General features: G+C 39.8%; 1 protein-coding gene across 3 annotated transcripts in view; it reads left to right on the top strand.

The window, feature by feature from the left end:
* Positions 1–12,839, top strand: part of phtf1 (putative homeodomain transcription factor 1) — a 46,982-nt gene extending 34,143 nt beyond the window's left edge. For all 3 annotated transcript variants that reach the window (XM_061937664.1, XM_061937666.1, XM_061937665.1), the window contains exons 11-17: positions 2,104–2,373; positions 4,284–4,415; positions 4,494–4,580; positions 4,656–4,811; positions 6,957–7,052; positions 7,292–7,417; positions 12,415–12,839. In XM_061937664.1, coding sequence (XP_061793648.1) covers positions 2,104–2,373; positions 4,284–4,415; positions 4,494–4,580; positions 4,656–4,811; positions 6,957–7,052; positions 7,292–7,417; positions 12,415–12,435 — 888 coding nt within the window. In that variant the 3' untranslated portion in view covers positions 12,436–12,839. The remainder of the gene's footprint in view (positions 1–2,103; positions 2,374–4,283; positions 4,416–4,493; positions 4,581–4,655; positions 4,812–6,956; positions 7,053–7,291; positions 7,418–12,414) is intronic.
* The last annotated feature ends 321 nt before the right edge of the window (positions 12,840–13,160 follow it).

The raw sequence follows: 13,160 nt of genomic DNA on the forward strand, positions 1-13,160 counted from the left end.
CCCCGGCGTTTCCCGGCGGCGGTCCACGAAAACTGCACGGGGGACGGCACCGCCTAGCTTTGGTCCCAAACTTTGCGTGGAAAAAACATAGTCCAGAATCCGGTTGCCGCCTGGGGGGCGCAGCAGCAGCAGCGATAGTGGGAGAATCTGCCATGGGTCTTTCTGTCCCAGCCGGAAGGAAAGCAGCCACAAAGCTAGGTTGGGAAGCTAAAAAGAACTTATCAGCTTCAGCAGCTAGTTCGCGGCAGTCCAAAATGGCGGTGTTGGCTAAAGAAGCCCGCACCTGAGAAGGCAGGAGCCTCAGGAAAAACTGCACGAAGAGGAATCCTGGTCTGTGCTCACCTAAGAGACCCAGCATTTTGTCCATTAGTTCAGAGGGCTTGTAATCGCCAAGCCCCTGCAACGAAAAAAGGCGGCTAGCTCGCTCCGCGTCAGAAAGTTGAAATGTCTGTAAGAGGTGAGCCTTCAACGTGAGGTACTTGTTCCTCTCCGGTGGGTGCGTGAGGATGCCAACCACTCTGTCCGCCGTCGCGCTCCCAAGGGAGGACACGACATAATAAAACTTAGTGTCGTCCTCGGTGATACCACGCAGGGCGAACTGTGCCTCGGCCTGGGCAAACCATGTGGTCGCGGAAGTTTCCCAGAACTCGGGCAGCTTAAGAGAAACCGCATTCGCCGTCATGGTCGCTAATATTCACCGAATCCGTTCAGTGAAGCGTCGGGGTCACCAGTGTTGTGCTCGTGGCGTGAAAGCAAGACAACTTTAAGTATAGTTGACACACAAAAACGTGTGCGTCGTTTATTCTTCCAAGCACAAGCAAGAATGAATGATATCAAAACAAAAACTCAAATCTCGCGGGAACAACAAACCCCCACCTTTGCGAGAATCTACTGACGGCCACTTAAAGGGGCCGCGCCGAATTACTCGCTCTTAACTGCACACAAAGAACAACATTGTCATATGCACAATAGAACAGTACAGTGAATGATGACAAACTCAAATAACAGGTGTGGTGAATTATGTCCTTAAATCAACCGCTACAATATACAGGTAAAAGCCAGTAAATTAGAATATTTTGAAAAACTTGATTTATTTCAGTAATTGCATTCAAAAGGTGTAACTTGTACATTATATTTATTCATTGCACACAGACTGATGCATTCAAATGTTTATTTCATTTAATTTTGATGATTTGAAGTGGCAACAAATGAAAATCCAAAATTCCGTGTGTCACAAAATTAGAATATTACTTAAGGCTAATACAAAAAAGGGATTTTTAGAAATGTTGGCCAACTGAAAAGTATGAAAATGAAAAATATGAGCATGTACAATACTCAATACTTGGTTGGAGCTCCTTTTGCCTCAATTACTGCGTTAATGCGGCGTGGCATGGAGTCGATGAGTTTCTGGCACTGCTCAGGTGTTATGAGAGCCCAGGTTGCTTTGATAGTGGCCTTCAACTCTTCTGCGTTTTTGGGTCTGGCATTCTGCATCTTCCTTTTCACAATACCACACAGATTTTCTATGGGGCTAAGGTCAGTTCTGTTCTAAATTGGCGGGCCAATTTAGAACAGAAATACCATGGTCCGTAAACCAGGCACGGGTAGATTTTGCGCTGTGTGCAGGCGCCAAGTCCTGTTGGAACTTGAAATCTCCATCTCCATAGAGCAGGTCAGCAGCAGGAAGCATGAAGTGCTCTAAAACTTGCTGGTAGACGGCTGCGTTGACCCTGGATCTCAGGAAACAGAGTGGATCGACACCAGCAGATGACATGGCACCCCAAACCATCACTGATGGTGGAAACTTTACACTAGACTTCAGGCAACGTGGATCCTGTGCCTCTCCTGTCTTCCTCCAGACTCTGGGACCTCGATTTCCAAAGGAAATGCAAAATTTGCATGGTTGGGTGAAAAAAAACGTTTTCACATTGTCATTATGGGGTATTGTGTGTAGAATTTTGAGGACACAATGACATGTTTTCACTTTAGAGTAAGGCTGTAAGGCCCTTTGCATACTTTGCTCTGAAGGCTAATTCCCTCTACACGTGTTTTTTTACACACCCTCACAAGATGTCCTCTTGTCCTCTCATCTGTCACTAACAGGTGAAGCTCGCAGAGCAAGGCATGGGCTACCTGGTGTTCGGTGGGCTGGTGACCGCCACGCTGGCGCTGTTGCCCTTCGCCTTCCGCTTAGCCCAGCGTCTGGACATGTCCGACTTCTGCTCGCTGTCGGCTCCTGAGCTGGTGGAGCTGTTGTTCAGGCCGGCTGGCGCTCACAACTACGCCTTTTACTTCATCACCACAGTGCTGAGAGTGTGTCTCACTGGACTCTTCTTCTTCATGATGTGTGTGGCCGAAAGGACCTACAAGCAGGCGAGCAAATATTTACCTCTTCTGAGGAGGCTTTTACACGACATTACGAATGTGTTCCCCCACCCCACACCACATTTTCTTGGCATCACATTTTTCTACAGGTTATTTTTTTGGGTATAATGCATTAATGTTAATGGGGAACTGCACTTTTTTGGAATTTTGCTCATCATTCACAATCCTTATGAAAGACAAGCACACGTGTTTTCTTTTTTTATGAATTCTAACTCGCAAATAAACGTTAATTAAAGTCAGCTAGCAATAGAGTCGCTCTATTTTGCCTCTAAAAACATCTCCATCCAGGTTTTATATACACGCTGTAAGTATATGTAATGTAGTAACATTTATAATAACATGTAATATATACATGATGTAAGTATATATGTGATGTAGTAACATTCATAATAACATGTAATATATACATGATGTAAGAATATGTGTAATGTAGTAATATTCTTAATAACATGTAATACATACATGATGTAAGTATATATGTAATATAGTAACATTCATAATAACATGTAATATATACATGATATACCGGTAAGTATATATGTAACGTAGTAACATTCATAATAACATGTAATATTTACATATTTTTCTAATTTCAAGCATAAATTTCCCAGACGCATCACAATGTTCGCTTTTCCCTTTGACGACAACACTACGAATCACGACAGACTTCATGAAAGACCACAAACATAATAAAATCATGACTTACTGTCTGCTGTCATTAGGATGCAGACTGATTGGATGTTCAAATCCCGCCGTTTAGATGAATAATTAATCATAATTCATGTTAAGGGTTTAAAAAAAAAAGCTGGTGCCTCAAACTCGTGTCTTTCTTGCCAACTTCTCGGTTTATGTCCACAACTAGGGCTGGGAATCTTTGGGCACCACACGATTTGATTAAATTAGATTCTTGAGGGTAACGATTCGATTCAGAATCAATTCTTGTTTCAAAACGATCCTTGATTCAAAATCAAGAATTTTTTAATGACATTGAGTGGCAGTTTTATGATTAACTACATTCCTATATAAAGTAGATAAACAGCGCTAATACATTTCTATATTACTTAAAAGAAAACTGGTTTTGATTAACAGCATTTTACCCAAATATTTTATAAAGTCAAATACAAATAAGGCAAGAAGAGAAGTATCCAACACCTGTCTTTTCTAAAGTAAATGTGTACAGCAGATATAGATCATCTACTGTACATCAACAATATGATTTGTCTGAGTGGCTGGACATGACGGATTAAAAACATTTAAAAAAAATTTAATCAATTTTTTATTTATTGTAATCGATTTATGAGTCGTTACAAATAAGAATCGCGATTCATTTGAAAATCTTTTTTTTTAACACCCCTAAGGTGGTGGACCTTCTACTATGCAGGTGTGAGGCATGATTTATAACACGGGAGCTGCACAAGCTAGTTAGTGTTATTTACGACGCAGCTAAAAATTGTTTGTCTGCATAAATGTTTATAATGACTATATCGCTAATACTTGATCAATATTCAGGTCACGAGATGTAAATGGAGTATTGTTGACGCTTTTTGCATGCATTTTAGAGTGATTTAGAGCCAAAATGGATTATTAAAATTTTTGGCACCATTGGTAACCACCTAGAACAAGGCGATTATTACAAATCAGAATGCAAAAAAACAAAAATATCTTATAAGGATTTAATGACAACAATCTAGCATTATGTCAGTATTTTATAAAATGTTCCCCTTTTTTAACATCAGGTTTAAATATTGATGTTTTCTTTTATTAACTGTGATTTATGACGATTATGAGAATGCGGGGGGAAAAGCCAGAGCATTGTTTTTTTTGTTTTCATTGCCAAATATGAATTTCTTTGGACATGTTGCTTGACTTCCATCGACTGGACATTGTCTCCTCAACAGAGACTTTTATTCGCCAAACACTTCAACCACCTCACGTCAGCCCGCAAGGCCAAGAAGTCGGAGATCCCTCACTTCCGCCTGAAGAAGGTGCAGAACATCAAAATGTGGCTGTCGCTGCGCTCCTTTCTCAGGGTGCGTGTCCCACAAACGCTGTCAGGCTGGCTTTACCGCAGGCTTTTTTGTCACGTCCACTTTGCTGGCTCGTTGCAGAGGCGCGGGCCGCAGCGCTCCGTCGACGTCATCGTGTCCACTATCTTTCTGCTGGCGCTCTCCATCTCATTCATCATCTGCGCGCAGGTAACATGTTGGTGCGCGGCTCTTGATGTGCAGGCCCGAGGATGGAACGAGTTAACGCTTGCATTTCACTCCAAGCTTCTGCAGAGCCACAAAACCTTCCTAGAGTCACTGACCAACTGGGAGCTGATGGTGTGGGCCTCGTCGCTCATCCTTTTTCTGCTGCGGTTCGCCACGCTGGGGTCGGAGACAAACTGCAAGTACAGCAACTCCTCTGTGCTTCTCACTGAGCAGGTCAGAACTTGACTTCACTTATCCGCTTGAATGTAGATTATTCAAAGCCACACAGTAGGTACACGATCTGATGCTGGGGTGTCCAACTAATTTTCATGGTGGGCCACGTCGCGGGTTACAGCTGCTCTCAGAGGGCTGCTTGTAGCTGTAAAACATATAACGTGTAAATGTACCAGGAATGTAACGATTACTGTTATTATAATAAACCGCGATAAAATCCCTGATCGTTTTGTATTATTGTTACTAATTTTTAATTACAGTAAATATAGTTAGTGCATGTGCCTCACAATACGAAGGTCCTGAGTAGTCCTGAGTTCAATCCCGGGCTCGAGATCTTTCTGTGTGGAGTTTGCATGTTCTCCCTGTGACTGCGTGGGTTCCCTCCGGGTACTCCGGCTTCCTCCCACCTCCAAAGACATGCACCCGGGGATAGTTTGATTGGCAACACTAAATTGGCCCTAGTGTGTGAATGTGAGTGTGAATGTTGTCTGTCTATCTGTGTTGGCCCTGTGATGAGGTGGCGACTTGTCCAGGGTGTACCCCACCTACCGCCCGAATGCAGCTGAGATAGGCTCCAGCACCCCCCACGACCCCAAAAGGGACAAGCGGTAGAAAATGGATGGATGGATGGATCTGATTAATTAACTTACTTTGAAAAGTTACCTGCCGAAGCAGGTAGCGCTCTAATCGCTAGTTAGCTCAAATACTAACATAAATACCAGACACATTAATGTCTTTCCCCCAATACAAACACCTGTTCTGTCTTGAATATTAAACACTTTAAAACAGGAGTTCTTAACTTTTTTTTACCTCGGGCCCTAACTTTTCCACTACAGGAGGGTCTGGGACCCACTTAAATGTTAACACTGAATTAGTAATCGTACTTTTGACTTTAATTAAATAATTACAACTAAGCTACTTACAGTTTACAACTTCGTCAAGTGATATGAAAGCATGTAGTATTTACAAAGATTGTTATCAAGGCTTAGGTCAGGCTGATTAGAAAAATAACTACTCATCAAATATACTGCAAAAGAAGGGACTCATAAAAACTGTGAAAATAAATGTACATACAATTAATTACACAGTGCTAAAATAAATACATTCTAACTACATTGATAATTAATAGTATATGTTTCTTAAACAAACTGTCTATAAAATTGAAGTGCAAGTTAGAATACTGCTTCATCCCTTTTAGTCATAGTTTTTGCGCTTAAAAAACTCCTCTAAGACTTTATAGCTCCAGACAGCTTCTGTTTGATATTGTCATTACTGCCACAAATGGTGGATTGATTGATTGATTGAAACTTTGATTAGTAGATTGCACAGTACAGTACATATTCCGTACAATTGACCACTAAATGGTAACACCCCAATAAGTTTTTCAACTTGTTTAAGTCGGGGTCCACGTTAATCAATTCATGGGAAAAGTGTATTACATCCAAGTACCGCTGCGGCCCATACGGACCACAGCTGAGAAACAGATATTTTGGCGCTCACGGCCCAACAATGGTTAAGAAGACTGCTGTTAAAGTAAACCAGAAGAAGTAAAGTTAAATATATGTATATGGCGCTTCACGTTGTAAATACATGCAAAATACATTAAAAACAACTTTCACCATTCTTAACAACATATTACAGGTGAAACTCCAAAAATTTGAATATCGTGCAAAAGCCCATTCATGTCAGCAGTTCAACTTAAAATGTGAAACTAGTATGTGATATAAATGCAAAGTATGATATGTTAAGCCTTTATTATCATTTTGATAATCATGGCTTACAGTTTTTGAAAACCCCAAATGTTCTGAGATTTTCAATTAGAAGTTTTCACAAGCTGTAATCATCAAAATTATAACAAAAGAAGGCTTGAAGTATCATGAGTTGCATGTCCTGAGACTGTGTCATACATAAGTTTCACTTTGTAAATGTAATTGGTTGTATAAACTTTGCCCGTTATTCTAATTTTTTTAGATTCACCTGTATCAATGGTACAGGATAATGCATCGAAAACTACTCACATAACAAAAAATACTCTTTAACCAATCAAAACTGAGCTGCATTTCAACTTTTAATGCATGTATTAGACATGTTGACTGTGCAAGTGTGCCTCATGTCATGAGCACTGAGCGCCACTGTGTCTTTCAGATCAACTTGTACCTCAAGATGGAGAAAAAGCCCAACAAGAAAGAAGAGCTCAGTATCGTGAACAACGTCTTGAAGCTCGCTTCTAAACTCATGAAGGTGAGAGGTGGTGGTGGCTTGTCAATGCATCACAACATATTATAGCAATACACAGAGTGTGCAAATGTGCCCCCTCGGTAGTGCCAACCTCTATCTTCTGGTCAATGACCCCATCATTCTGGTGCCCAAACCAAGTTCTCATAGACTTGGTCCACTCCTCCCAACATACAGTAGATAGTTGTATTACCACTTGTAGTTCCCTGTTGACCTGTGACCCGTTTACACTGAACCTTTGCCAGGAGCTCGACACTCCCTTTCGCCTTCTCGGTCTGACCGTCAACCCGCTCATCTACAACATCACCAGAGTGGTCATCTTGTCGGCTGTGTCCGCCGTGGTCAGCGACCTGCTGGGCTTCAACATTAGAGTGAGTCTCCACTCGGTTCAATTGCAATGTAAAATAGTCTCCATTCCGGTAAAACACTTTGTTCTAGTGTCTGATTTGTTGTTATTTCAAAGCTTAAAGCTAAAAAAGTTCCACCATGTTTGGTTTGAGTTTGTAGAATGTGGCTTGTGGCGTATGAGGTGACTCCAACATTTCAACAAAAGAAACTTAAAATTTCAGCTAATCTTTGGTCTTAACGTTGTATTTTTTACAACAAGTTCATATGTCTAGTTTAACATCTTTTTTTAATTTAAATGGTGTTCATGAGCATCTGTAGACAGCGCCGCCGTTTGAGTATCAATGATCTAGAGCAGGGGTGTCCAAACTACCTTTTATGCTGTCATTCTGTCACCATTTAGTGGATAATGCGAGTAATTCAGGTCAATGACCTTTATTATGCTCTGAATAGAAAATCCATCCATCCATCCATTTTCTACCGCTTGTCCCTTATGGGGTCGCGGGAGGTGCTGGAGCCTATCCCAATGCGCATAATTTACTTATATGACCCAATGCAAACAACCTTCCCTAGTCATGGTGCAAAAAAAACAACCAACACAAAATGTCAACAGACATGGTCACACATAGCACAACCTGCTCCCTGAAATTTGTTGGTATTAGAAAAAATATCCATGCACCATAAAAAAAAAAAAAAATTACACCCATTTAAATCCATTATAAAGCATGATGGGAAACATGCTAAACACTTTCCACATTTATCCATATTTGGCACATTTTAGCTGCTTGATATTTCTGATTGATTACAAAACTTTAAAGAAGTTGTCACAGAAGTAAACAAGGTAGGAGTCAAACTTTCACATAGTCATAATATCCAATTATATTAATTATTAAATATATATCCATCATATTAATATAATATGTAGACATATATATGTGTAAGATACAGTATATACTGTATATGTATACAGTATATGTGTATATAGGGTTGTACGGTATACTGGTACTAATAAAGTATTGCGGTACTAATCAATTGAAATCGGTACTACACCCCCTTCTGAAAAGTACCGGTACCGCTCTTTCATCTGAGTGCCGCTTTGTGGGGGTGACTACAGAGCGGAGGTGCATGATGTTGAGCGTGTCAAAACGAGGGGTTCTACATGTAAAGCGACTTTGGGTACTTAGAAAAGCGCTATATAAATCCCAGGTATTATTATTATTAAAACGCACACACAAAGTGCATACAAGTAATAACATTTTGGAGAGGAAGAATGGCAAAAAAATACAATTCTACTTGTTAATCAAGAGGGTGGTGAAGTACAATATAGAGGTATTTGGGTTTCACAAGTAACATTAAATGTGACTCTTTAAACATGGAGGACCCGCGTTGGAAGTACTGTTTTACATCTTTCCTGCTTGTCGGCTCCCAGACCGTGGTCGAGGAGAGCAGGGGAGACGTTTCACTTCACAATGGGTCCGTAAAGCTCCGTTCTTTGGTTGGAATGACGAGGCCGTTGATTAGTTACAACTTGGTCACTTAATTCATAATTTCCACAGGGCACAACCGGACATCCACCATGCTATTAACACTCCTGCACATGCTAGCGCTACCTCTCCTATCTTGCCCACTCACTCCCTTACTTACTTACTCACTCACTCACCAACCCCAGATTCTGACATTCTTAAAGGAGCACACACACTCTCACAACAGCTGCTTTAAAACACGCCTCGCCAAATGTGGCGATTAGTATTATCACCTTTGCTTCAAACTTATATAAACATTTAAATAATAAGCATTCAGATCTGCACAAGGAGTTTAAATAGTGACAGGTAATAATGTAGTTGTTACACCTGTCCTGCTGTTTGGAGACGTTCCCTTCAGGGTCGATGCCATTTCAATGCCTTTTAATTTATATTTCAACCTTGTAAAATTGTTCTTTGACTGTGAGTGTTTAATGTAGTGTAAGATATTCTGTTAAAACACAGCCAATATTGACATTTTTCTTGGTTCCATTTATTTGGAAAAGTATCAAAGTATCAATATACATTTTGCTACCGGTACTAAATTACTTGGTATCGGGACAGCCCGATCAGCAGCAGGAAGCATGAAGTGCTCTAAAACTTGCTGGTAGACTGCTGCGTTGACCCTGGATCTCAGGAAACAGAGTGGACCGACACCAGCAGATGACATGGCACCCCAAACCATTACCCAACCATGCAAATTTTGCATTTCCTTTGGAAATCGAGGTCCCAGAGTCTGGAGGAAGACAGGAGAGGCACAGGATCCACGTTGCCTGAAGTCTAGTGTAAAGTTTCCACCATCAGTGATGGTTTGGGGTGCCATGTCATCTGCTGGTGTCGGTCCACTCTGTTTCCTGAGATCCAGGGTCAACGCAGCCGTCTACCAGAAAGTTTTACAGCACTTCATGCTTCCTGCTGCTGACCTGCTCTATGGAGATGGAGATTTCAAGTTCCAACAGGACTTGGCGCCTGCACACAGCGCAAAATCTACCCGTGCCTGGTTTACGGACCATGGTATTTCTGTTCTAAATTGGCCCGCCAACTCCCCTGACCTTAGCCCCATTGAAAATCTGTGGGGTATTGTGAAAAGGAAGATGCAGAATGCCAGACCCAAAAACGCAGAAGAGTTGAAGGCCACTATCAGAGCAACCTGGGCTCTCATAACACCTGAGCAGTGCCAGAAACTCATCGACTCCATGCCACGCCGCATTAACGCAGTAATTGAGGGCAAAAGGAGCTCCAACCAAGTATTGAGTATTGTACATGCTCATATTTTTCATTTTCATACTTTTCAGTTAGCCAACATTTCTAAAAATCCCTTTTTTGTATTAGCCTTAAGTAATATTCTAATTTTGTGACACACGGAATTTTGGATTTTCATTTGTTGCCACTTCAAATCATCAAAATTAAATGAAATAAACATTTGAATGCATCAGTCTGTGTGCAATGAATAAATATAATGTACAAGTTACACCTTTTGAATGCAATTACTGAAATAAATCAAGTTTTTCAAAATATTCTAATTTACTGGCTTTTACCTGTGTATATATATATATATGTATATATTGTGTGTGTGTACAGTACAGGCCAAAAGTTTGGACACACCTTCTCATTTCAATCTGTTTTCTTTATTTTCATGACTATTTACATTGTAGATTGTCACTGAAGGCATCACAACTATGACACCTGTGAAGAGAAAACCATTTCAGGTGACTACCTCTTGAAGCTCATCGAGAGAATGCCAAGAGTGTGCAAAACAGTAATCAGAGCAAAGAATGGCTATTTTAAAGAAACTAGAATATAAAACATGTTTTCAGTTATTTCACCATTCATTTTTTTGTTAAGTACATAACTCCACGTGTTCATTTATAGTTTTGATGCCTTCCGTGACAATCTACACTGTAAATAGTCATGAAAATAAAGAAAATGCATTGAATGAGAAGGTGTGTCCAAACTTTTGGCCTGTACTGTGTATATAAATATATATATATATATATATATATATATATATATATATATATATATATATATATATATATTAGGGCTGCAACAACTAATCGAATAAATCGATTAAAATCGATTATAAAAATAATTGCCGATTAATTTAGTCATCGGTTTGTTGGATCTATGCTATGCGCATGCGCAGAGGCTTTTTTTCTTTTTTCTTTTTTTTTCTTTTTTTATAAACCTTTATTTATGAACTGCAACATTCACAAACAGCTGAGAAACAATAATCAAAATAAGTATGATGCCAGTATGCTGTTTTTTTTCCAATAAAATACTGGAAAGGATAGAAATGTAGTTTGTCTCTTTTATCCGATTATTAATCGATTAATCGAAGTAATAAACGACGGATTAATCGATTATCAAATTAATCGTTAGTTGCAGCCCTAATATATATACATACACTGTGTGTATATACAGTACCGTATTTTTCGGATTATAAGTCGCTCTGGAGTATATGTCGCGCCAGCCGAAAATACATAATAAAGAAGGAAAAAACATATATATACGTCGCACTCGAGTATAAGTCGCATTTTTGGGGACATTTATTTGATAAAATCCAACACCAAGAATAAACATTTGAAAGGCAATTTAAAATAAATAAAGAATAGTGAATAACAGGCTGAATAAGTGTACGTTATATGACGCATAAATAACCAACTGTTGCCTGGTATGTTAACGTAACATATTATGGTAAGAGTCATTCAAATAACTACAACATATAAACATGCTATACGTTTACCAAACAATCTGTCACTCCTGATCGTTAAATCCGATGAAATCTTCTTCCTCGTTGACGCTCCTGGTATGCGCCGCTTCCTTTCTTTCTGCTGCTCGATCGCCGTTTTCTGCTGCAAATTTCACTACGTCTGGCTTGTAATCTGCAGTATATGATTTCCTTTTCAGTGCCATTTTAGTTCAGCCCTTCTCAGTTTTTATAAGTTACCGCCAATGTAGAAATAATCAATTTTAATAGCTACGGATGTAGCAGCAGTTAGCATCCCATGACCCACAATGCACTTCTGCCATGACGCACAATGCATTTCTGCCATGACCCGCCCCCGCCGAATTCTTATTGTCGTGTATGACGATTGCTGACGTGTGTGTGACGATTGCGGACATTTGCTTCGTCTCTTACGCGAATGAGATAAATAATATTATTTGATATTTTATGGTAATGTGTTAATAATTTCACACATAAGTCGCTCCGGAGTATATGTCGCACCCTATGAAAAACTATGAAAAAAACTGCGATTTATAATCCGAAAAATACGGTATATACATATGTATGTGTGTGTATTACTTTACATGCAGTCGGCTTTTGGCCCTCTACCAAATGTTTCGAGCCCAAAGCGGCGCCCAAGTCAGAAAGTTTGGACACCCCTGAACTAGAGAGTTAAAGAGCTGCAAGTGCAGATGGTTATTGGCATGGATTAGTGAATGTATATGAATGAATGTAATGTCATTCAACAGTTGAACATGTTCTGCTTCTTTTGCAGCTGTGGAAAATCAAACCGTAATGTGAATGCGCCAAAAAGCACTTAAAGTTTCCTGAAGGAAGGTGGTCAGACGCCGGCCACCTCTCGCCTTCACCCCTCGTGCAAAACTACTGACCACATGTCCGTCACACACTTAACACTTTTGACCCTTGAATGTAGTGAAACATGACAAGGACGGAGTGAAACACAGACTATGTAGTTCAGTACTAACCTTCAAGCATATATGTCAATGCTATGCAATGCCAGTAAATAAGCACAGGTGGCCATATTAAGGAAACTTTGGGATTTAAAACGTATTTATTTTAGCACTTTGGTGTTCAATGACCACTATCTGCCTTCCCTACTGAGGACCACTGGTGAATATAACTATGCAATGAATTGATGGATGTTTGATAAAATAAATTGTTTTACTCATTTTGCTTGAAGAGCATTTACACACGTTATTGTGCATCAAAACGTCTCAGCAATATTATTATTCAACGACCACATTTTTCAAACATTCACATGTTGTCGCTTTCACCTCACAGTAATTCCTGGTTTTCCCTGAATTACACATTTCCTGGCCCCAAATTCCCAATGAAATGAATTGAGAACTTATTATTCCTCATTTCAACATCAATTCAAATAATTCCAGCATTAAAATATTACGCTCATTTAGAACATTTCGGCTAACAATTGTAGGTCCTGTTTACACTACGCACCAAATATTTTTTTTTTGCCCTCAAGTGATTCAGATCAAAACAATT

The sequence above is a fragment of the Nerophis lumbriciformis genome, linkage group LG03 (assembly GCF_033978685.3).
Source record: "Nerophis lumbriciformis linkage group LG03, RoL_Nlum_v2.1, whole genome shotgun sequence".
NCBI classification, from domain to species: domain Eukaryota; kingdom Metazoa; phylum Chordata; class Actinopteri; order Syngnathiformes; family Syngnathidae; genus Nerophis; species Nerophis lumbriciformis.